The following is a 26,957-nucleotide window of genomic DNA, read 5'->3' on the forward strand; positions in this document are numbered from 1 at the left end:
TACGGTGGCGTTGGGCAGAACCGTGGTGAAATTTCTGACACATTTAACTAACTGTACGTCACATAAATTTCTGAGCTCTGGCCTCTTTCTCTCATTTGTCGACACCTTGCTGCTTCAAGCTTCGTTGAGCTCGAGGGTGACACTGCAGCTTTTTCTATATAATAGAGGAGGGTTGTATGCACGAGCGTGTCAAGATTCAAGATTATGAGTCACAACGGAGGACAGTTAAGATTTCGAAAAGGTAATCCTTTAAATGTTGCGTAGTGTAGTTCCTGAGAGATCATCGAATTGCCACAGTGTCAAATCAAATGCTGTCTTTACGGGAAGATACCTTACCAGTTATGCGGAACCACAGCAGCGTTATTCTACCGGTATCGAAAGAGACACTAGAGCTGCAAAGTTATGGATAAATGATAATGAAGAGAAGTGCTAGTTGTAAAAGTTTTAGAGGGTAATTGAGGCTTCACTACAGTAGGCAGGTTCAAATTGAAGTTTGTAGGTTTTCCATATGTAGATATGAAGAGACTTTTACAGGATAAACGTGGAGATCAGTATCAAACCGGTCATCGAACTGTATAGCGAACAACAGACGAGAAAAGCCAACTACATTGCTTTTACAGAACTTGCCATCAGAAATAGTAGATAAGTAGAGAAATTTAAACAGTAAGGGTTAGTTACATCACAAAGTCCAAGTAACTGTATAGCGCTATAACACATTTTTTATTGTATTTTTCGCCCCTGAGTGACAAGGAATGTTCGCTTATGATTCTTTCAATTAAAGTCTGTCATTCGCTGAACGAGTGCGCAAACTTCGAGATATTTAATTAACTACCAACCACATAATCAAACTGTTACTGATGTTTTTGCTAATTTATGCACATAATTACGTTATAGGTCATCTGTCAGTTCCTATTCCATGAACTGGTCTTCTGCTGGTTTTCCTATTCTTCACAGCAAATTTCTGGGCAATAAAGGCCGTACAGCACGCGCTGGAGCAAACCCAAATTTAATGTGACTTCCGATGTTGTGCTTCATCTTTTAGTAAGTCCTGACACCAGTTACTGAATCGGAGCATTATTCCATGAGGTCCTGCTCTGTTGCACAACTGTATCGATCGTCTTCTGTAAACCAGCCGAGGAAATAGATCAATCTGACCACCGTTTGTACCACTAGCTTCGTTATACGTCACTGTTTCCTAACTACCGAACATTAAGTTCTATCTCGGGAAGAGCCACGTATAACCCTCACTTGCTCTGACACAAACTAATGTTAACCTCAGGGAGGATTTTGAGTTAGTGTGTCTAATGGATGAAGGTATCGGGCAGGAATGTTGAATATATTGTAATTAACAGAAAAACTAAACAGGCTTTTACTTTGGGGATAGTGAAAGTAGTAAGATTCGTATACGAATGAAAAATCGAACGGTCGCCAGCCCAATTAGGCACATTAATTTGAAATATTATGTTCAAGAAAATTGAACATTAGTTGTGGAAGTGGCTTTCATTAAGACTCCCTTTGAATTCACACAAATACAGTGCAGTAGTTACCATTAATGCACAAACCAGTAATTACAGAAAGCAAAATTGTACCCCACTCATAATAATGTTACCGTCACGATCATTGCGTGACTCAGTGCTGCAGGAAGCACTGAACTAAAGTTGGAAATGGAAGGTTTCTGACTTAACTGACATATAAATAACACAAATCAAAATAAATAATAATACAATTAGACTGTTTATACTCCCATTTATAGAAATTTATACGATTTCCTTAGTAACGATAATATACCAATTAACTTTGTAATATGAGAACAATATGATGAGGACCCATAAACTGATACTGCACCACTAGTCAAACTCTATGATTATTTCAGTAGTAAGATTCAATTAAAACTAAATTTAATTCTTAGCCCCACTTGGAATGGTTTATGTTTTTATTTTTCAAAGCAAATTATCCAGTTGTCTTTACTCTGATGAGCGGATTCCTATTTCACAATCACTTACCCTAACATCGGTTCGTTCGGCGGCCAGTGCCGCACAACAGCATACAAAATGATATAAAATCAATTGGATCAAATACTACAAAACCCACTATTTGTTAGGACGAATCATCGGCTCTTCATTGTTTGATGTCTCTGAATTTATATTGCCCCCTACGCTGTTGTAAATATTTAATGATACATGGTGATGGTCTGTGACCGAAACTGGTTGTATGATGAAGGAAGTTTTAGTTGCTCTTCTCGGTAGAACATGACGTGTCGCAAATATTTTCGAGCTGTAGGGAATAACGTTCTTAAACTATATTCAGGCTTATGGATTACCTACGGAAATGGGAAAAACATTCAATGAATTTGAAATTAAAATTTTGGCCACAGATACGATGACAAATTCGCAGATACAGTATTTTCGTCAGATTTAATACCAGTAAAATTACCTAACCATTTTCTCAGACATGGTACTGACGTGGCAGAGGAAATGTCGAAGTACTGAATTCAATATTCCAGAGTTGCATGTTTCACTGCCGAAAACCGTAACACAATTCCTTCTTAGAGTCGTCGCACTTGCAAGCACGGTATAAGTGATCGCGAAACAGGATATCGACTTAATCCGGTTCTCAGTGCAAAGACCATTGAACCTCGAGGTATATATTTCACATGCACATTGCCCAGTCACAGAAGTTTGACCACCCGTCAGAAACCTCAATAATCACATTTTGCAGCGCAAGACGTGCTCAAAGAGAATCAGTGAGATTCAGGAAGGAACAGACGTAGGTGACTAGCTGCGCTAGTTTTATCGATGGAGGATTCATGGCGTCAACAGCCCGATCGTAGTGGTCCCCAAGATTCTCGATTAGGTTTGGATCCGGGGAGTTTGGTGGTCCAATAGCCCATGGAATACAGTAAAGTATCCTGGTATTCTTCGAAACATGCACGTACATTACGAGCTATGAGAAACGTTGCGTTGTTCTGCTGGTGGACACCACTGTGCTGACGAAACGTAATTTGCATGTGGGAGTGGAAATCGTACCGAAGGATACACGCTTACTTGCGTTGATACCCAGTAATGCCACAGAAATATTAGACCACAACACTACCACCTTCGGCCTGGACCCTACCGAAGATTCTTGCAGGGTGTTTCTCGGGTTACATGCCAAACGCTATTTGCTCCATCTGTTCTATGGAGCATAGAAAGCGCTTCATTTGAAGAAGCCACCTCTCTCCTCCCAGTGGACGTTCAGCTGCGATACTGGCTTGCAAATTCCAGCCTTCATCAGCACGAAGAGCATTCAACATGTGTGCATGGACCAGACGCCTGCCACCGATGTCCATACGCAGCATTGTTTTCTGAACGGCCTCAGTTCATCTGGGTGGTCAGTCACTCAACTGTTGTATGCCTATTCACCTGTACACAGGTCCGCAGCAGCCGTTCACCACTGTCGTGTCTGGCCCCTGGTGCACAATACTTGCCTCATTCCCGGTTTTGCATAGCGCAATTTGCATGCAGGGTATACTTCAGCGACGGGGGCACGCGACCTGTTAACAGACGTAGCCGTTTCGAAACTTTCAGTGACCTTGGCCCGAAATCCAGTGATCATATTCTTCTGGACGTGAGATAAATGGCTTGGTTTCCGCATTACGAGAACTACTGCACTTTTTCCAACCCCTTCCCCCCTGACTCCCGACACGCTTTATACGAGGTGCATTCAAGTTCTAAGGCCTCCGATTTTTTTTTTCTAATTAACTACTCACCCTAAATCAATGAAACTGGCGTTACTTCTCGACGTAATTGCCCTGCAGACGTACACATTTTTCACAACGCTGACGCCATGATTCCATGGCAGCGGCGAAGGCTTCTTTAGGAATCTGTTTTGACCAGTGGAAAGTCCCTGAGGCAATAGCAGCACGGCTGGTGAATGTGCGGCCACGGAGAGTGTCTTTCATTGTTGGCAAAAGCCAAAAGTCACTAGGAGCCAGGTCAGGTGAGTAGGGAGCATGAGGAATCACTTCAGTTATCACGAAGAAACTGTTGCGTAACGTTAGCTCGATGTGCGGGTGCGTTGTCTTGGTGAAACAGCACATGTGCAGCCCTTCCTGGACGTTTTTGTTGCAGTGCAGGAAGGAATTTGTTCTTCAAAACATTTTTGTAGGATGCACCAGTTACCGTAGTGCCCTTTGGAACGCAATGGGTAAGGATTACGCCCTCGCTGTCCTAGAACATGGACACCATCATTTTTACAGCACTGGCGGTTACCCGAAATTTTTTTGGTGGCGGTGAATCAGTAAGCTTCCATTGAGCTGACTGGCGCTTTGTTTCTGGATTGAAAAATGGCATCCACGTCTCATCCATTGTCACAACCGACGGAAAGAAAGTCCCATTCATGCTGTCGTTGCGTGTCAACATTGCTTGGCAACATGCCATGCGGGCAGCCATGTGGTCGTCCGTCAGCATTTGTGGCACCCAACTGGATGACACTTTTCGCATTTACAGGTCGTCATGCAGGATTGTGTGCACAGAACCCACAGAAATGCCAACTCTGGAGGCGATCTGTTGAACAGTCATTCGGCGATCCCCCAAAACAATTCTCTCCACTTTCTCGATCATGTCGTCAGACCGGCTTGTGCGAGCCCGAGGTTGTTTCGGTTTGTTGTCACACGATGTTCTGCCTTCATTAAACTGTCGCACCCACGAACGCATTTTCGATACATCCATAACTCCATCACCACATGTCTCCATCAACTGTCGATGAATTTCAATTGGTTTCACACCACGCAAGTTCAGAAAACGAATGATTGCACGCTGTTCAAGTAAGGGAAACGTCGCCATTTTAAGTATTTAAAACAGTTCTCATTCTCGCCGCTGCTGGTAAAATTCCATCTGCCGTACGGTGCTGCCATCTCTGGGACGCATTGACAATGAATGCGGCCTCATTTTAAAACAATGCGCATGTTTCTATCTCTTTCCAGTCCGGAGAAAAAAAATCGGAGGCCTTAGAACTTGAATGCACCTCGTAAACCCACCAGTGCTGGTGCTGCCACCAGCCGTCTGTGTGTGCTTTTCGGATGTTGACGTCGAACATACGCGGTGGTCGGTCGCTTGAATGTAACTGGACCACGTGATAATCCGATGGACGGTGTGCACCGAAACTCAACAGAGATTTCCCCCCATGATCCGTAATTTAACGTCTGTTTTCTTAGATAAGCTAAGAATGGTTTTCACATTCTGATACTGCTGGACATTTGTCACCAGACGTTTGGGTTTCTTTCAGCTCTCATACGTACAGCAGCAGCGTGACTCTGACGGGGTATAACTACTCGCTGTGGGTCTTTAGACGTATGCCAGTTGTGTATACCCCACCTGCCTCTGGTAGTTATGGTTCCTGCCGTACACATCTCCAGTTACGACTGATCTCTCCACAGGTGTCGTGGGTGCGCCGGCGTCCTGGGTCTGAGGAACTGCAGCTGCTGACGGTGGGCCGGCAGACGTACTCTGGGGACGAGCGGTACGCCGTCAGCTTCCAGTACCCGGACAACTGGAGGCTCACCGTCAAGGACTCCCGACCTGCGGACCAGGGCGACTACGAGTGCCAGGTGTCCACGCACCCGCCTCGCACTGTGCGTTACAACCTCCTCATCAGGGGTGAGTTTGCCTCAACACTCCTATCTGTATTTCTAAGAAACGTGTTGCTGTAGTGTCCGTAACACATTTTATGGTAACAGCCCAAAACAGAACAGCACAAAATACTCTTCAGTGTAAACTGACTTAACTAGAGAACAGCGTACTAATCAACAGAATACATGTACAAGTCAAGCCTGAGAATATGCCCATTCGAAAGCAGTTCGGTAACTATATTGACGGTAATAACGGCGTCCTGGTGGCGTCCACGTAATATCTCGTGGGAGCAAACAGACTGGTATTCCACCTTATCCAGTGGCGCTGTTTGACCAAAAGCTTCTGGATGCAACAGAGAGAAGTGCTGTTACAGCGACGAGTGTGGTGAAGCTCGGTGGCTATATTGAGATCCTAACTGTCTGCGTCAGCTATGGTCACACAATACCCGACCTCCTGAGAATCGAGGAACAGCCAGTATTCTGTCAAGGGATACGGAGCTGTTGTTTTAATTGTTGTGAGAACAGGGTCAGCTCTTCCTCCGGAGATGCTGAATACTATCGAACTGATCCTGCCTGTTGTCAAAAGTTTCTGTATGCTCAGAAAGAGATGCGGAACAGATAACGGAGCGCTCAGCAGGTATACTTAGATCAATATAAGTTTAACATTTCATCGAGTCTAACAGCGAATCTATCAAAATTGTTTCTCGATTTCCCTGTGATTGCAATGTTGACCGACTTTCAGGTAGATGGACAACCTCGTCAATCACTGATAGCTGCACTCTAGAAACACTTTCTACAGCTACAGAAATTTGCTAGTCACAAAGATATTTTCCTCTTTCCATAGTCGTTCATACTGGATAAAGCTATATAAATCGTGTCGGTAGCTAACAACAAGTGCTTTCTTATTCAGTGTTATATGGCGCAGGCACCGACTGGCACCAGAACTACGGTCACATGTGTTACCCACATTAAATAAGGTGTCGGTGATATCCCCGGATGCCTGACGAAGGTATGGAGCTAAACGAAACGTCCCAGTGCAAAGTGGTTGCAGTTTCGATACACTTGATGTATAAGAAATTGGAGTATTTGCACTGTTTCACCATGTTCTCCTCCCCAGAAGTGTAGCTCTGTGTGGACAGATAAATGTAGGTAGCGCTTCTTCAGGAGATGTGGAACGATTGGTGGAAACTTCTGAAAATTTGTTTTAAGGGTGTAAAACTTGTGCACAGCTTACAGTTGAAAATGTTGTTTTATAGGTTGGACGATTGCTTTTGGTGAAAGGTATAAAAAGTGGCTGAGGTTAATTTTGCAATCTTTATCCGTCCAATTAAGTATGGAAATTCCTTCGTTGATGAGAACCTGGTACTGTGCCGTAGTTGTTGCTTCTGAGCTTTTCGCTTGAATTCTGCGAAAGCATGGAAGAGGAGAATGTGGGACAAGCTACATAAGATTCACCAACATGAGATTCAGAAACGGGCATTTAACGCACAAATTAACACATTCACACGGATCCGTAGACCTGGTTCCAGGAGAACAACCAGGGCTTGAAGGTACAGACCTTGCAAGAGTGAATCAATTATTTCACCCTAGACAAAGTCCTAATAGCGTGTCAGCATACTCATATAACTAATTGTCTAAAGGAAACAATACTGTGTGTTAGTGAAGGTAGGAATTGTTATGTAGTGAGAACTGGAGTCTGTTGTACGGAGAAGGATTCCTCGATTTCAAAGCAGTTGTTAACACAGGGAAGAGAAACACCATACGACTGGGTCTGACGGAGGCGACATTCGTTTGTGTGAATCTTTCCTCATCCGGTGACGACTTTTCCTTTCTTCACTATTTTTGGCCATTTGTGAGGAAACGGAAACACATACAGGGTGCTCCATTGATCATGACGGGGCCAAATATCTCCCGAAATAAGCGTCAAACGAAAAAACTACAAAGAACGAAACTTGTCTAGCTGGAAGGGGGAAACCAGATGGCGTTATGGTTGGCCCACTAGATGGCGTTGCCCTAGGTCAAACGAATATCAACTACGGTTTTTAAATAGGAACACACAATTTTTATTACATCTTCGTGTAGAACGTAAAGAAATATGAATGTTTTAGTTGGACCACTTTTTTCGCTTTGAGGCAGATGGCGCTGTAATAGTAACAAACATATGGCCCACACTTTTAGGCGAACAGCTGGCAACCGGTAAGTTTTTCAAATTAAAATACAGAACGTAGGTACGTTTGAACATTTTATTTCGGTTGCTCGAATGTGATACATGTACCTTTGTGAACTTATCATTTCTGAGAAAGCATGCTGTCACAGCGTGATTACCTGTAAATACCACATTAATGCAATAAATGCTCAAACTGATGCTTTTGGCAATACGTGTAACGACATTCTCCTCAACAGCGAGTAGTTCGCCTTCCGTAATGTTCGCACTTGCATTGACAATGCGCTGACGCTTGTTGTCAGGCGTTGTCAGTGGATCACGATAGCAAATATCCTTCAACTTTCCCCACAGAAAGAAATCCGGGGACGTCAGATCCGGTGAACGTGCGGGCCATGGTAAGGTGCCCCGATGACCAATCCACCTGTCATGAAATATGCTATTCAATACCTTTTCAACTGCACGCGAGCTATATACCGGATATCATCATGTTGGAAGTACTTCGCCATTCTGTCATGCAGTGAAACATCCTGTAAACATCGGTAGACCATTACGTAGGAAATCAGCATACATTGCACCATTTAGATTGCCATCGATAAAATGGGGGCCAATTATCCTTCCTCCCATAATGCCGCACCGTACGTTAACCCGCCAAGGTCACTGATGATCTACTTGTTGCAGCCATCGTGGATTTTCCGTTGCCCAATAGTGCTTATTATGCAGGTTTACGTTACCGCTGTTGGTGAACGACGCTTCGTCGCTAAATAGCGTACAAAAAATCCGTCATCACCCCGTAATTTCTCTTGTGCCCAGTGGCAGAACTGTACACGATATTCAAAGTCGTCGCCATGCAAGTCCTGGAGCATAGAAATATGGTACGGGTGCAATCGATGTTGATGTAGCATTCTCAACACCGATATTTTGTAGATTCCCGATTCTCTCGCAGTTTGTCCGCTGCTGATGTGAGGATTAGCCGCGACAGCGGCTAAAACACCTACTTGGGCCTCATCATTTGTTGCAGGTCGTTGTTGACGTTTCACATGTGGCTGAACACTTCCTGTTTCCTTAAATAACGTAACTACCCGGCGAACGGTCCGGACACTTGGATGATGTCGTCCAGGATACCGAGCAGCATACACAGCACACGCCCGTTGGGCATTTTGATCACAATAGCCGTACATCAACACGATATCGACCTTTTCTGCAATTGGTAAACGGTCCATTTTAACACGGGTAATGTATAACGAAGCAAATACCGTCCGCACTGGCGGAATGTTACGTGATACCACGTACTTATACGTTTGTGACTATTACAGCGCCATCTATCACAAAGCGAAAAATGTGGTCCAACTAAAACATTCATATCTCTGTACGTACTACACGAATATGTAATAAAAGAAATTGGGGTTCCTATTTTTAAAAAACGCAGTTGATATCCGTTTGACCTATGGCAGCGCCATCTAGTGGGTCAACGATTGCGCCATCTGGTTTCCCCCTTCAAGCTAGACGAGTTTCGTTATTTGTAGTTTTTTCGTTTGGTGCTCATTTCGTGAGATATTTGGCCCGGTCACTATCAATGGACCACCCTGTATAAGAGGCGACTTCAAAATGTAAGTTACACTTTTTATCTTAGACCAAGTGAGTTTTATTTAATGCTGGACTACCCTTGAAAGTGATGTATGTGGAGCAGTGAAATAAACGGAACATCCACTATGATGGAACCATGGAGTGGTTCCATTCGAAAATAACCACCATATCCGTTAAAACAATTATCCCACTACGTGACAAGAGTGTCAATTCCAGTTTCGTAGATCGTGGTCAGGCGCTAATAGATCAATAACCACACAAAGTCTTTCACTTTCTCGTCCGACTGAATGCGGGGGCAGATTGGATGGCGCGGGTGGTGGCGAGAGGTTCCCATCGGACTAGGAAACGATGGTAAAAAAAGTTGGCCGTGCCCTTTCAAAGGAACCATCACTGCATTTGCCTGGAAAGATTTAGGGAAACCAAGGAAAACCTAAACCAGGACTGCCGGACGCGGGTTTGAACCGTCGCCCTCACGAATGCGAGTCCAGTGTGATAGCCATTGCGCTACCTCGCTCGGTTAGGAACTTGTGTGAACAGCTTTAAATTTATTTGGCGACGGAATTGTGGGACATCCATTGGCGGCTTTGGTGTTTGCCCTCGGGCTGTTGGAATGCTGTCTGGCGGTATCATTTTGTGGCACAATACCGCCCGTGCACTGTCAATCGTACGACGGGTTTTATCGATTTTCCTCGGACATGCTACAACATCCTACGTACACCTCGGATTTTTCACATCTATGTTGACCTAAAGTAGGGTATGCGTGGGCGTTGGTTTCAGTCGGACTAGGAAGTGCAAGTGTCGGTGAGGCTGTAGATTCATCAGCGGCCGACCGCGTTCTACGAAACAGGAACTGATGACTTCGTCTCCCAATGGTGATTAATTTTGAATCGAACCATTCGTAGTTCTGGTTGTAGCGGGTTTTTGTTTTTTTTAATTTATTTATTGTTCCATGGGACCAAATTAAGGAGAAGCCTCCATGGTCATGGAACGAGTCAATACATTAAATTATAACACGATAGTGGAAACAGATAACTTGAAATATAAGAAACATATTCAGGCGACAGTTCGTAAGTTTAAATAAAGAAAAACAACAATGTAACACTGGAATTTGCTTAGTTTTTCAGCTTTTCCAGGAGCTCCTCGACAGAATAGAAGGAGTGAACCATGAGGAAACTCTTCAGTTTAGACTTAAAAGTGTTTGGGCTACTGCTAAGATTTTTGAGTTCTTGTGGTAGCTTATTGAAAATGGATACAGTAGAATACTGCACTCCTTTCTGCACAAGAATCAAGGAAGTGCATTCCACAAGCAGATTTGATTTCTGCCTAGTATTAACTGAGTGAAAGCTAACTCTTGGAAATAAGCTAATATTGCTAACAACAAACGACATCAAAGAAAATATATACTGTGAGGGCAATGTCATAATCTGCAGACTATTGAATAGGGGTCGACAAGAGGTTCTCGAACTTACACCACACATAGCTCGAACAGCCCGTTTTTGAGCCAAAAATACCCTTTTTGAATCAGAAGAATTACCCCAAAAAATAATACCATATGGCATAAGCGTATGAAAATATGCGAAGTAGACCACTTTTCGTGTTGAACTGTCATTTATTTCAGATACTGTTCTAATGGTAAATAAAGCAGCATTTAGTTTCTGAACAAGATCCTGAACATGGGCTTTCCACGACAGCTTACTATCTATCCGAACGCCTAGGAAGTTGAACTGTTCCGTTTCGCTTATAATATGCCCATTCTGTCTGATCAAAATATCGGTTCTCGTTGAATTGTGAGTTAGAAACTGTAAAAACTGAGTCTTTCTGTGATTTAACATCAAATTATTTTCCACAAGGCACGAACTTATTTCATGAACTACATTATTTGATACTGTTTCAATATTACACACAAGATTCTTCACTACCATGCTAGTGTCATCAGCAAAGAGAAAAATTTTTGAATCACTTGTAACACTAGAAGGCATATCATTTATATAAATAAGAAACAGCAGTGGCCCCAGCACCGACACTTGGGAAACGCCCCACTTAACAGTGCCCCATTGGGACTGAACATCACTACCACTCTTAATATTGCGGAGAATTAACTTCTGCTTTCTGTTCTTAAAGTAAGAGGCGAACCAATTGTAAGCTACTCCCCTTACTCCGTAATGGTCCAACTTCTGCAGTAATATTTTGTGGTCAACACAATCAAAAGCCTTGTTAAGTCAAAGAAAACACCTAGCGTTCGCTACCTTTTATTTAATCCGTCCAAAACCTCACAGAGAAAAGAGAATATAGCATTTTAAGTTGTTAAACCATTTCTAAAACCAAACTGCACGTTTGACAGCAAATTATGTGAATTTAAATGCTCCTGTAACCTTGTATATACAACCATCTAGATAACTTTAGCAAACACCGATGGCTTAGAAATAGGTCTATAATTGTCAACATTATCCCTGTCTCCCTTTTTATAAAGTGGCTTCACTACCGAGTACTTTAATCGGTCAGGAAACTGACCACTCCTAAAGGAAAAGTTACAGATATGGCTAAGTACTGGGCTAACATACATGGAACAATACTTCAGTATTCTGCTAGATACCCCGTCATATCCATGAGAGTTCTTGGTCTTTAGTGATTTAATTATTAACTCAATCTCCCTCTTGTCAGTATCATGGAGGAGCATTTCAGGTAACAGTCTCGGAACACTTTTTTCTATGAGCGCCATATGATTCCCTGTCGGGACTAGGTTTCTATTTAGTTCAACTGCTGTATTCAGAAAGTGATTATTAAATACTGTACATATATGCGACTTATCAGTAACACGGACATTCCCACTATACACTGATTCTATATCCTCGACCTGTCTCTGCAGACCAGCGACTTCCTTTACGACTGACCATATGGTTTTAATTTTATCGTGAGACTTAGCTATTCTATCTGCATACCGCATACTTTTTCCCTTCCTAATAACTTTTTTAAGGACCTTACAATACTGTTTGTAATGGGCTGCTGCATTTAGATTTTGACTGTTTCTAAAGTTTTGATATAATTGGTACTTTGTTCTACAGGATATTGTTAACCCTCTAGTCAGCCACCCAGGCTGCCTGTTTGTGCTAGTACCCTGCTTTGAACGTTCCAACGGAAAGCAAAAGTCTTGAGGAAAGCATTATATTTAACGTCTACTCTATCAGCACTATAAACATCTTGCCAACCTTATACCTCGATAAGATCTACAAAGGTCTCTACAGCAACTGGATCAGCTTTGCTAAGAAGTTGATAACTATGTTTGATATGTGTTACAGCACAAAAATATTTTAGAGTTAAAATTTGTGCATCATGATCTGAAAGGCCATTCACCTTTTTGCTAACAGAATGCCCTTCTAGTAATGAGGAATGAACAAAAATGTTGTCTATGGTTGTTCTACTGTTCCCTTGCATTCTCGTTGGAAAGAATACGGTTTGCATAAGATTATATGAATTAAGGAGGTCTACCAGCATCCTTTTCCTCGCACACTTATACAATTAATTTTGAAGTCACCACATACAACTAACTTTTTGTATATCCTATAAAGTGAACCAAGAACCTCCTCTAGCTTTAGCAAAAATGTTGTGAAATAGGAGTCTGGGGATCTATAAATAACAACAGCTAGAAGTTTAGCTCCACTAAATTTAATCACACCTGCACAACATTCTAACACTTTTTCAGTGCAGTACCTTGAAACATCAATTGACTCAAATGGGATACCGTTTTTCACATACATGGCTACTCCACCATACTGCAAAGAGCTCCTAGAAAAGCTGACAGCCAACCTGTATCCTGGTAAAGGAAGCCTCTGAATTATCTCCTTCTTTAAGAAATGTTCAGATATACCATTAATTTCAGAGTCAACATCTATAAGCAGTTCACTAACTTTATCTATAATACCTTGTATATTTTGATGAACTATACTAATTTCCTCATTAATCGGATACCTAAGCTTTGTCGAAAGTGGTTCCTTTGTTAGAGAGGCTTCCTTTAAGCAGGAATACCTATCAGCTGACTTCAATCTAAAAAAGGTACCGCTCTAACACCCACTATTACAGGAATTTTCCCATGAGTGATCCCCTACCCCCACCTATGCTGTCACCTATAAGCTTTGCCAACCTCCCCTTTCTATACCCGTTGAGGCGCAGGCCATGTCTAGTGAAACCCGTCCTGCTGACAGACTCCACCGACACGACTGAAATGTGACTCATGCCTCCTGTCATCAGTGCACCCCGAAGTGTCATGTTATTACGCTTGACGGCTGTATTAAGATGAGGCCGATCGTGACGCTGAAACAGTTCCACGAAATGCACATTCGTGTTGCCAGTCGGAGTGGCTATCTTTTCCAGGTCACCATCTATGTCATACTCCACATCCCTATCAATATTATTACCAGCCCCACCCACAATCACTACCTGATCCTCTTTACTAAAATCCCTGCATAACCCCCCCCCCCCTATGTTAACAGTCACCTGAGCCAATCCTGCATTAGGCTTCACATTGCTGGTGACCTGGTACTCACTCCCCAACACTTCCTGCAACTGCTGGCCTACACCTCTACCGTGAGAACTACCTAACAGCAGAACCTTCTTCTTTCTCTTAGACTTTGCAACTGTCCTAGCCACCGTAACTGCTGAGGTCTGCTGCATACTTCCTACATCTACAGCTACTATAGATTCCTCTCCACTAGACTCTGACAGTTGATCATATCTATTGCAAACACCAATATATCTGAAAATCTCCTTCTCCTAGCAGATCTCTTGCCAACAGCCAGCTCCCATTCCCCAACTCCCTTCTCCCTCCTCATCCTATCTAGCTCCTCCTGTGCGTTTTTCAACTGCACCTGAAGGACACAGATCTTACGCTCCTGCTCCTCTATCAACTTACTCTTGCTACATAACCTGCAGTTCCAGGAGAGGATCTCACCAGAATGCCCACTGGCTTCCCCACTGCATTCCCCCCAGTGAAAATACTTCGAACAAGTCTCACACCGCAATCCACTACTCACGAATCTACGGCAAAGCCCACACTTCTCACTCATGGTAAAATTTTACAGTTATTGACACAAGAAAACTACTTTATCTAAGTTCCGCTACTACAATAAGAAGATGTTAAAAAACTGACTACAATAATAACAAACTTGCTCTACAAGAGAATTTACTACTATTATTGACAGTATTAATCAACAGCAAATGGGAATATAACAAAAGACTAACACAGAAAGAAAATCAAACTTCTAATGACACAGTAACGAAACTGAAAGCAGTTCCCAAAAATTCCTTCTGAAATTATTTCACCAGGAAACACCAAGAACACCGGTTGAAGACTCCTAAAGTTCTTAAATAAACCACTATACACAAAAATTAATTAGTACTTAGCCTTCGATGCACCGCTACAGCTGCAACTGGTCAGCGCGGAATGTAAACACAGGTAAGAGATTTAGTTGCTTGACACGAAACACTCACAAATGTCAGGTCACAACACAAGAAAGGCAAAGGTGAATGAAGAAACCACTAATAAGTCGCTTATATAGTAAATATTATCACAAAAACCGTTAAAACATGTATCTGAAACTTAAAAAATATATGAAAACTTAGAGAGCGATCTCACACGCAGTCACGCGCTTATGACGTCCCACCAAAGATTGTTTTCAATCAGCTGATCATCATACTTACATGGCAATAAGTTCGACCTAATCACGAAGTGTCTATAAATAACAGACGGAACGTTTTAATAATCTTCCAGTTACTGGAAGATATAAGTCCGGTCCTTGGTCGCGCAACAGTTCGTTAGCCGCTGTGTTAACATCCCATCGTTGGAAAACATGCGATTCTGCTGATCATTTCCTCAATTGTCAGCAAACTGCTGTCTGTGGTCGATGTTGATGACATTCCCGATCTGAATCACGAACGTCTGTGCGACCTTAATCAAACATCTGGCATAATTTCACCATACCAGGACCCGACATTGCATTTGGCCTATATACTGCCAGACCGTCAAGGTGAATCTGTGTAAAATTTATGCTTTTTGCCCACAGGTAAGTACTGTCCAGCATATTTTAAATTTGGAGTACGTTTCCAGTTGTCACGTCATTTGACTCCAACATTGTTATACACCTGTTACATACACAGCAACAGAGCCGTATTAGCAGAAAACGCAGAATGTACTGTCTTCTGCCATTGCTTCTCTCATATTGCGCAGTAGTCTGTAGAGTGCGAGGGCAAGTGCAACAATCTCCTTTCAGTACCCTCCTAATTTTCTAAGAGGAAATAGGCTACGTTTTGTTGTTCGAGGCGGGAGTAATGTCCAGGGGGAGGGAGGGAGGGGGTTGAGGACAGAGATCTTTAGATTCGACATTGGTGCCGATGGTGGTAGAAATCTTTGTATTGCGGGCGCTGCTTCGTTGTGTCCGAAGGAGCTATGCGAGGTTCAAACAATGTCAACGAATGCTTGTGGGTGCCGTTCAAAACTACGTTCCGTAGAGAAACTAGAGGCATTTCAAGACTGTGTTAATGGAGGCTAATGATTTTTCTCAGAATCTGAGTAGTGGTGTTGTACTCGATTTATTTTAGATCATTTTAGTTATATTTCCATGGGATACGCCACTCCATCTTATACCCTGTCAAGGAGCAGTGCTGATGCTGTAACCTGAATCATTACTTGTTACTACCTAAAGTGGTTTACCGAGACAGTATGGAATAACGCAGGTTGTGGATTTCAGTTTACATTCCAAGAGCGCAGATAACCTGTTCACAAGCTGCAGACAACTACAGTTTGTATCTTCTGGAGCAAAATGAGTTTAAATGAATCAAAAGGTGCGCATACAACGTATGAGAAGTGAATAATTTTCGATTTGTCCCATAAAAATGTGAAATCGTAGGGATGGGTTCATTTTTGTTATTTGGACATGAAAACTGAAATGGTAAGGCCCCTTGCTTGTTTAAAGTAAACCGTAAAAAATTAAATGTTTTATTAGATACATTAAAAGTTCTGTAATGAGTATTTTAATCCTGCCTGTTACAGTGTATTGAAAAACACTCCACTGTCGTCAAATGGTCTTACGGGTTACGACCCCTGACTATGGAGGCACCTAATAAAGTGACACACAAACAAGAATCGGCTGGATTATTTTATCTGTAAAACGTGGGAATCAGGCTAAAATCCATATGATCCCTTTCTGCGCAGCGATCGTTGAATACAGAAAATGCAGAAAAGAACAGCAACTGATGGCGTTTTGTTAGAGTTGGTCTACATTTCAGCTATTACAAAGTCACCTTCAGTGCTCAAAATAGCAAAACAGGAGAATAAGGAACAAGTTCATCACAGCTGACAACGTACTTCAGTATAACAATAGGTGACATTAGTCCTAATTATCACTCAGTAAACAGTACTGGTTGATGTAGAGCCTAAAGAAGTCTAACATGAACTGAAGCAGTTGTCTACGTGGCTGTACATGAAGAAAATATTACGTAAGAGAGGCTTGATGCTCTCTTTCGGGGTACTGGTAAATAGTCAAGTGATAGTAAAGCTAAGAATATTTAAAAATTATACCTGCTGTCATTGAGCGGGCTATATTTACAGTTACACACAAGTGATTTGTTTTCAATGTTTTGATCATTATATACGGTTTTAATGATCAGTGCACTTTGAACTAATGTGACTTTTTATTTGGTATGTAACTCTGTGGTGCGTACCTTTGCGCAGACGATATATTGTGAACTACCTTACATGTGTTTCAGATTCTCTAGTTTTCTAATTTTTACACACAAGATATTTGAATATTGAAATCTCGATCTGCTGCAATAACACGACGGATATCGTGATCGATTTCTGTTTTTTCCTCCATTGTCTAAGCACTCCGTCTTCAGGCCACAGGTGGCCCGTCGGGACCATCCGACCGCCGTGTCATCCTCAGTTGAGGATGCGGAAAGGAAGGGCGTGTGGTCAGCACACCGCTCTCCCGGTCATTATGATGGTTTTCTTTCACCGGAGCCGCTACTGTTCGGTCGAGTAGCTCCTCAATTGGCATCACAAGGCTGAGTGCACCCCGAAAAATCGCAACAGCGCATGGCGACTGGTTGGTCACCCATCCAAGTGCCATCCATGCCCGACAGCGCTTAACTTCGGTGATCTCACGGGAACCGGTGTATCCACTGCGGCAAGGCCGTTGCCTCTCCATTGTCTAAGCGCAGAAATATTTACGGGAGCGCTGGCCACACCGAAAGAAGCACGGTTAACCTAAATCGAGAGGAATTTAGAGGTATGAGTCTGACAAATACTTCATCGTATAGCAGTAGCCATCTTTGAGGTAAGAGAAAAAAATCCTCTGTGTATGGTATCAGATGGGAGTCAATGATAGGCTGAGCACTTACCACCTCAAAATATCCTCATAATATGAGAGATCCATTCGCTTTGTCAATTACGAGGTCGAGTGCTGCCCACTGAATGGGTTGGATTCGATGGGCAATTTGCTGTTACTGTAAATGGTCCTGTTTCGCCTTGACAACGCGAAAGACATGAGCGACAGAACAAGCCCCAGTAAACTGTAGTCAAATCAATTGTGAAACTGTAGCATGTGCACTGAAATCCGCCACGCGTCCTGAACATGGTTTAAGTATGCCAATCGATTCCAAGGATAGTCTCACGTCTGCTTGGTGTGACACTGCCGGAAAAATCAGGTTTAGCAGCTCATGTGCAATGGGACCAAACTGATTTCATGCATCTATTCCAAATATGTAGACCACGTGGCATTGCTTATATAATAGGATTTTGCATTGAACTTCAACCAGAATCGAGCGTCTTTTGAGAATGACAACATAAATGATCAGCCATGAAAACTTCTTCAAATAACCAGTGAGAGGAATGCGTCCATACAGACATGAAACTCGCTTGATCGGCTCGGAATAAACAAGTCGGAATTTATTTTTAATCAGTATATTTACAAAAGATATAAAAAATATTAAAAAAATATGAAAAATATAAAAATGCAGTAAATGAAGCAGGCAAAAAGGAATACAAACGTCTCAAAAATGAGATCGACAGGAAGTGCAAAACTGCAAAGCAGGGATGGCTACAGGACAAAGGTAAGGATGTAGAGACTTATCTCACTAGGTGTAAGATAGACACCGCCTACAGGAAAGTTAAAGAGACCTTTGGAGAGAAGAGAGCCACTTGTATGAATATCAAGAGCTCCGGTGGAAACCCAGTTCTAAGCAAAGAAGGGAAAGCAGAAAGGTGGAAGGAGTATATAGAGGGTCTATACAAGGGCGATGTACATGAGGACAATATTATGGAAATGGAACATAATGTAGATGAAGATGAAATAGGAGATACGATACTGCGTGAAGAATTTGACAGAGCACTGAAAGACCTGAGTCGAAACAAGGCCCCGGGACTAGACAACATTCCATTGGAACTACTGACGGACTTGGGAGAGCCAGTCCTGACAAAACTCTACCATCTGGTGAGGAAGATGTATGAAACAGGCGAAATACCCTCAGACTTCAAGAAGAATATAATAATTCCAATCCCAAAGATAGCAGGTGTTGACAGATGTGAAAATTACCGAACTATCAGTTTAATAAGTCACAGATGCAAAATACTAACGCGAATTCTCTACAGTCGAATGGAAAAACTGGTAGAAGCCGACCTCGGGGAAGATCAGTTTGGATTCCGTAGATATTTTGGAACACGTGAGGCAATACTGACCCTACGATTTATCTTAGAAGAAAGATTAAGGAAAGGCAACCCTACGTTTGTAGCATTTGTAGACTTAGAGAAAGCATTTGACAATGTTGATTGGAATACTCTCTTTCAAATTCTGACGGTGGCAGGCGTAAAATACAGAGAACGAAAGGCGATTTACAATTTGTACAGAAAGCAGATGGCAATTATACGAGTCGAGGGGTATGAAAGGGAAGCAGTGGCCGGGAACGGAGTGAGAAAGAGTTGTAGCCTATCCCCGATGTTATTCAATCTGTATATTGAGCAAGCAATAAAGGAAACAAAAGCAAATTTCGGAGTAGGTATTAAAATCCATGGAGAAGAAATAAAAGCTTCGAGGTTCGCCGATGACATTGTAATTCTGTCAGAGACAGCAAAGGACTTGGAAGAGCAGTTGAACGGGATGGACAGTGTCTTGAAAGGAGGGTATAAGATGAACATCAACAAAAGCAAAACGAGGATAATGGAATGTAGTCGAATTAAGTCGGGTGATGCTGAGGGAATTAGATTAGGAAATGAGACACTTAAAGCAGTAAAGGAGTTTCGCTATTTGGGGAGCAAAATAGCTCATAACGGTCGAAGTAGAGAGGATATAAAATGTAGACTGGCAATGGCAAGGAAAGGGTTTCCGAAGAAGAAAAGTTTGTTAACATCGACTATAGATTTTAATGTCAGAAGTCGTTTCTGAAAGTATTTGTATGGAGTGTAGCCATGTATGGAAGTGAAACATGGATGATAAATAGTTTGGGCAAAAAGAGAATAGAAGCTTTCGAAATGTGGTGCTACAGAAGAATGCTGAAGATTAGATGGGTAGATCACATAACTAATGAGGAGGTATTGAATAGGATTGGGGAGAAGAGGAGTTTGTGGCACAACTTGACTAGAAGAAGGGATCGGTTGGTAGGACATGTTCTGAGACATCGAGGGATCACCAATTTAGTATTGGAGGGCAGTGTGGAGGGTAAAAATCGTAGAGGGAGACCAAGAGATGAATACACTAAGCAGATTCAGAAGGATGTAGGTAGCAGTAGGTACTGGGAGATGAAGAAGCTTGCACAGGATAGAGTAGCATGGAGAGCTGCATCAAACCAGTCTCAGGACTGAAGACCACAACAACTACATATTTACAAATGTCTGCGTCGTTCTTCTGGAAACGAAGTGAAACATAGAAAACTTTGGCGACTTAGGTTCGCTTGAACATGAAGGGTTGATGTGAGCTTTCAGGAATAAGTGGTACAGCTGGGCCACTTTTTTTATATTTCGTGGAAGGAGCAGGTTGTCAGGCGTGGTAGGACTCCCAATCAATATAGTGACGTCTGACTGCACTGAAGATGCCACTCTGCAGCTTTTATTATGAAAAAATGCCGTTTGCCTATACTGCCATAATGCCAAAGTTTTGTTGACAGTTTTGTAATTTCAATAAAACCAAATGGACTTAAGGAGGGTTATGTGTCAAACGATAAACAAATTCGAAGCCAAAATTCCTTCCATCAGTATAATTTGACAATAAACAGAACAAAGTCATCAGCACTATCATTGGGAAAACTCCAACCTTATTTCCTTTACAAAAAGCGTCATGAAACAGATACAAAACAATACATCTAGATGTCTAACGTAAGTCTGTTGTACAATATTGGAATACATTTAATACTCTCATAAGCCGAAAGTCTCTGTAGAAATAAAGAAGGTAAACCCAGTTCACTGTTCATTTCCTGATGTATGGATCCACAGACTCGACGTGATTTCTAAGTGATGACACCATTAAAAAAAACGGTAGGCTGTCACTTCTATCAAACAAGATTATGGCATCACGTGCATGAGACATTACTGGAAACTTTCGGTCTGTGATGGGTGCGTCATACGGGAATTTGAAATGGTCACAGGCTGAAACTATCCAATGATGTCATTTACAAACAAGGCCCAGTAAAGATCTTTGAGCCGTGTTGCGGCTCGCATTGGTGCAGCTGCTAGGTTGGCATCCTGTAATAGGGCTTGTGGCGTCTCGTTTTCTTCTTGTCTTTCCTGGCGTACTACGTTTGCTGACATTGTCTGTCCGCGAGTGGCAGCAGTAGCGGTTATCGATATCTAGTACCATGGTACTATCTTTTGAAGGACGTCAAGATTTTCCGGGTCGGGTGTGTAGGGAGTTTGGTTGGGATGAGGCAGGAGTGAGGTTCGGCAGTGCGCGGACATGCCAGGACCACTGACGGCATGCAGGCACTACCGGATCGATGGGGTGTAGTTGCGACGGTCACAGCCTCGTTGTCCACTGGACCCAGGACGTTAGAGATGAGTGGAAAATAACCCAGTTGTGGTTATTATGAGATCACGCCATTTGTTCGCACGTTGCTGCTCACAGGGTCGCTGAGATGAAGAGCAACGAGTGGAGTGCTTGGAGTTGGTGTAATTAATTGTTGTTGTTGTTGTTGTTGTGGTCTTCAATCCTGAGACTGGTTTGATGCCGCTCTCCATGCTACTCTATCCTGTGCAAGCCTCTTCATCTCCCAGTACCTACTGCAGCCTACATCGTTCTGAATCTGCTTAGTGTATTCATCTCTTGGTCTCCCTGTACGATTTTTACCCTCCACGCTGCCCTCCAGTAGTAAATTAGTGATCCCTTGATGCCTCAGAACATGTCCTACCAACCGATCCCTTCTTCTTGTCAAGTTGTGCCACATTCTCCTCTTCTCCACAATTCTATTCAATACCTCCTCATTAGTTATGTGATCTATCCATCTAATCTTCAGCATTCTTCTGTAGTACCACATTTCGAAAGCTTCTATTCTCTTCTTGTCTAAACTATTTATCGTCCACGTTTCACTTCCATACATGGCTACACTCCATACAAATACTTTCAGAAACGAATTTCTAACACTTAAATCAATACTCGATGTTCACAAATTTCTCTTCTTCAAAAACGCTTTCCTTGCCATTACCAGTCTACATTTTATATCCTCTCTACTTCGACCATCATCAGTTATTTTGCTCCTCAAATAGCAAAACTCCTTTAGTACTTTAAGCGTCTCATTTCCTAATCTAATTCCCGCAGCATCACCCGACTTAATTCGACTACATTCCATTATCCTCGTTTTGCTTTTGTAGATGTTCATCTTATACCCTCCTTTCAAGACACTGTCCATTCCGTAATTAATTAGCCATCCTTATTATTAATCATTGAATTCCCTGTGCTTTCTGATGAAGTCCAACCAGCGGTATTTTTCTGCCTAGTGGCCGCCAATGCCCCATTTACCTGCCCTGGAGGTTAGCGTATACCTTTCCTTTCCTTGCCGCTGCTGTCCAGTAAGGCGTGTAGTTCGTCAGCCACAATGATTGTGGTTTGGATATTTTGTTCTTTTTGGACTACCTTGGTAGTTGTGTTTCCTTCTGCTTCTGTATGTTCTGAACACCAGATTGATTACCAGACATTCCTTAGATTTCGCAAGAGTGTTGGTCAGCGCTTAAATTGTCACTAGTTTGAGTTGCCATCCGGTTAAGTGAATACAACAGTTTGCTGCCTGTCTCAATGGTTATGAAGTTGAGCGACCTTCCCAATCCAATCCTTGGAGCACTGTCTGAGGCCCACTTCTCTCTTGGTTTGATCAGATTCTGATGATACAGTGAACTGTGGTGGTGTTCTTCATTACAACGTGGGCTGGATGTTTAACTTGCGTGGGGAAAATTCTCAACAACATTCACTGTACCCGACGGAGAGGAGGTGGTCGACACGGTGAGTTGCGGCAGCAGATGTTTGCTGCATTGTGCAACGGACAAAAGAGGACCAACCTCAAACTGCTGTAGCAACGTCAAACAAACTGCAGACACTTTTAGCAGCACTCCAAGCGCGCTGTCTCACCCTCCGCTGTCGGACGGTGACTGCATGCAGATGATCTCTATGCTCTACGAGCAGTACATTGTGTTCCGTTAACACTAGCACATGGTTTCCGGTGGTGCCAAGAGAATTGTGGGGTCTGGTGCTGGTCTAGAACGTGAACAGTTGCCTGCTAGTGATTCTGGACGTTCCTTCATATGGAATGAGGCAGGATCACGTAATGCAACCAGGAAGCATGTCGCTAATGATCGTTTGTTGGTCCAGGTGTTACGCCATGGGGAGAAATAATGTTGCGTGGGCATTATGACGTCCAAATGCTTCAGCAGGGCATATTCACCAGTCAGTATTATTCTCATACGGTACTTCTCCCCCACGTGCGTCTTTTCACTGGTGCATTTCGATCTCACCCTCTTTATTATAGTTGACAATGTGCGACCGGGCAGCATATGCTAAGGAGCTGTTTGAACGAGAGAATACTCAACAAATGGGCTTACCTGCCTGTTCCTCCAACTTAAATCGCGTCGAACACTTATGGCATACCCGGTGAGACGTACTGCACAGCGTCCACAAGCGCCAACGACCTTCCAGCAGTTGTCATGCACGCTGATGAGGGAATGGAACATCATACCACAAGAACTCCTTACCAACATTGTGGCCAACATGGAGTGCATTCCAGATCATGCACCATTGTGCGTAGTAACCAAATACCCCATTAACAAGCATTCCCCGCCTATTAAAATATCCACGAGGCCACAAGAATCGAGATGACATTCTTGTGACTGTTTTGTTGTTGTGGACTTCACTCTGAAGAAGGGCGTGATTTAACTCTACGCGCTACTCTCTCTCACGCACATCCTTCGTAATCGGGAAATCATGAGTATTTTGCTGTGCAAATAGCAAAACTTACCTACAAATTTCAGAGTTGTTTCCCAACCCAATTGCCTCAACATCACCTAATTTAATTAAACTACATGACTATCCTTGTCTTGCTGTTATACGTGTTCATCTTACATCCATCTTTCAAGATCCAGTGCATTCCGTCCAAGTTCTCCTCCAGGTCCTTTGCTGTCTCCTACAGAATTACAATATCTTTGAAACGCTCAGAGTTTTTATTTTCTCTCCTTGAACTATAATACTTACTCCAAATATTTCCTTGCTTTGCTTTACTGCTTGCTCAATGTACAGATTGAATAATATCGAGGATAAGATAGAGACTTGTCTCATTCCCTTCTCAACCACTGATTCACTTTCGTGCTCTCGAATGTTTCTTGTGTAAGTTCTAAACAGCCTTTCGCTCCCTGTGTTTTCACGATGCTACTTTCAGAATTTCGAAGAGAGTATTCCTGTCTATTCGTCCAAGTCCTCATCCATTTCTATAATATTGTCTTCAAATTCATCTCACAAGTATTAACTCTATATGTCCTCATTCCACCTATCTGCTTTCCGTTCTTTGCTTAGGACTGGTTCTCCCTCTGAGCTCTTGACATTCATGCAGCTGCTTTTCTTTACTCCATAGATCTCTTTAATTCTACTCTAGGCGCTATCTACACACAACAAAAAAGTTTAGCATCACCTCGGTTCATAGAGTTACAGATCGTGTACAGAAGATTGGAATAGAGATCATCATAAACATAATTTACGCCCCTTTTATTGCTCACGAAAACTACACATTGCACATTGTACCACCATACTGCGAGACCTTCAGAGGTCGTGGTCCAGATGCTGTACATACCGGTGCCTCTAATACACAGTAGCACGTCCTCTTGCATTGATGCAGGCCTGTATTCGTCATCGCACACTATCCACAAGTTCATCAAGGCACTGTTGGTACACATTTTCCCACTAGTTAACGGCGATTCGTTGCAGGTCCCTCAGAGTGGGTTGCTGGATCATGTCGTCCATAAACAGCCCTTTTGAATCTATCGCTGGCATGTTAGATAGGCCACTCTAGTCGAGCGATGTCGTTTTCCTGAAGGGTTTCATTCGCAAAATGTGTACGATGGGGCCGCGAATTGCCGTCCACGAACACGCATGCGTCACCAATTTGATGCCGTTATGGTTGCACTATCGGTCGGAGAATGGCATTCACATGGCCCCCTCCATGACCACCAGCGGCGTACGTCGGCCCCACATACTGCCACCCCTAAACAGCAGGCAATATCCACTTTTGCTGTACTCGCAGGGTAGCGTGTCTAAGGCGTGCAGCCTGACCAGGTTGCCTCCAAACACGTATCAGACGATTGTCTGGTTGGAGAGATATGCGACACTCATCGGTGAAAAGAACGTGATGCCAATCCTGAGCGGTCCATTCGGCATATTGTTGGGCCAATGTGTAACGCGCTGCATGGTGTCGTGATTGCAAAGACAGGCCTTGCCGTGGACTTCGGGAGTGAAGCTGGCATCATGCAACCTATTGCGCACGGTTTGAGTCGCAACACTCCGTCCTGTGGATGCGCGAAAAGTATTATCCAATATGGTGGTGTTGCTATCAGGGGTTCCTTCGAGCCATAATCCGTAGGTAACGGTCATTCACTGCAGTAGTAGTCATTGGGCGGCATGTCATCGGCAGCTCCTGCCTGTCTATATCTTCTCCATGTCGCAACAACATCGCTTTGGTTCAATCCGAGACGCCTGGACACTTCCCTTGTTGAGAGCCCATCCTGGCACAAAGTAACAATGCGGACGCGATCTAACTGTGTTATTGACCGTCTAGGCATTGTTGAAATACAGGTAACACGAGCCGTGTACCTCCTTCCTGGTGGAATGACTCGAACTGATCGGCTGTCGGACCTCCTCCGTCTAATAGGCGCCTCTCATGCATGGTTGTTTACATCTTTGCGCTGGTTTAGTGACATCTCTGAACAGCCAAAGGGACTGTGTCTGTGATACAATATCCACTATCAACGTCTATCTTCAGGAGTTCTGGGAACCTGGGTGATGCAAAACTTTTTTTGATGTGTCCCCTTGAGATACATGCTTCTAAATGCTTACACTTGAGCTCTACCCATTCCTGTTTAGCCACTTTGCACTTCCTGTCCAATTTTTTAGAAGTTTGTATTTCCTTTCACATGCTTCATTTGCTGCATTTTCATATTTTCTCCTTTCATCAGTTAAATTCAATATCTCTTGTCTTTTCCAAGGATTTCCACTAGGCCTTTACGTTTTACCTGTTTGGTGCTCTGTTGCCTTTACTATTTCACCACTCAAAGCAACTCATTCGTCTTGTAACGTATGCCCTACGATTTGTTCTAGTCAGTTATTTTCAAGTCAGATATTCCTTATTGCTTCCTATGAAACTGTCACCAAACTCAGGGTCTTTGAACTTACAGAGGGCCCATCTCATTAATTTCCTACCTTTTTACAATCACTTTACTCTCAATCTTCATTTGACAACGAATAAGTTGTGGACTACATCTGCCCCTGGAAATGTCTCATCATTTAAAATCTGTTCCAAAAGTCTCTATCTTACCTTTATATAATAAGTTCGGAGTCGTACCTCTTTTCCAGGTCTATTCCATGTATACAACCTTCCTTCATGGTTCTTAAACCAAATGTTACGATGATCAAATTACGTTCTGTGCAAAATTCCACCACGTGGTTCCATTTATCACGTCTTCACCAGACCTCAGATTCACTAGCAATACTTCCAGCTCTTCCTTTTCCTGCTACCGAAGTCCTGTTCCCCAACATAATTAAATTTTCGTCTCCCTTAACTATCCAAATAATTTCTTTTAACTCCTTATATACTTCCTAAAACTTTTCATCATTTGCGGAGCTAGTTGGCACACGAACTTTAACTACTTTGATGGACGTTGGCTTTTCGACTATCTTTGCTACGATAATGCATTCACTATACTATTGATATGGCTTACCTGCATCCCTATTTTCTTATTTATTATTAAACCTACTCCTGCATTACCCCGGTTTGAAATTGTGTTTATTACCCTGTATTCATCTGACCAAAAGTCCTGCTCCTTGTGATACCGAACTTCACTAATTGACTCTACGTCTAACTTCAACAAGCCCATCC

General features: G+C 42.8%; 1 protein-coding gene and 1 pseudogene across 1 annotated transcript in view; one reads left to right on the top strand and one right to left on the bottom strand.

Annotated features, from left to right (window-relative positions):
- The window catches only part of LOC126474970 (uncharacterized), a 1,274,000-nt gene that overhangs the window by 767,152 nt on the left and 479,891 nt on the right, over nt 1-26,957 (top strand). Inside the window, exon 4 of the mRNA XM_050102496.1 lies at nt 5,417-5,636. Within this exon, the coding sequence (XP_049958453.1) occupies nt 5,417-5,636 (220 nt within the window). The remainder of the gene's footprint in view (nt 1-5,416; nt 5,637-26,957) is intronic.
- Nucleotides 17,431-17,547, bottom strand: LOC126475748 (5S ribosomal RNA; annotated as a pseudogene).

Source organism: Schistocerca serialis, chromosome 4 (assembly GCF_023864345.2).
Source record: "Schistocerca serialis cubense isolate TAMUIC-IGC-003099 chromosome 4, iqSchSeri2.2, whole genome shotgun sequence".
In the NCBI taxonomy this organism is placed as follows: Eukaryota; Metazoa; Arthropoda; class Insecta; order Orthoptera; family Acrididae; genus Schistocerca; species Schistocerca serialis.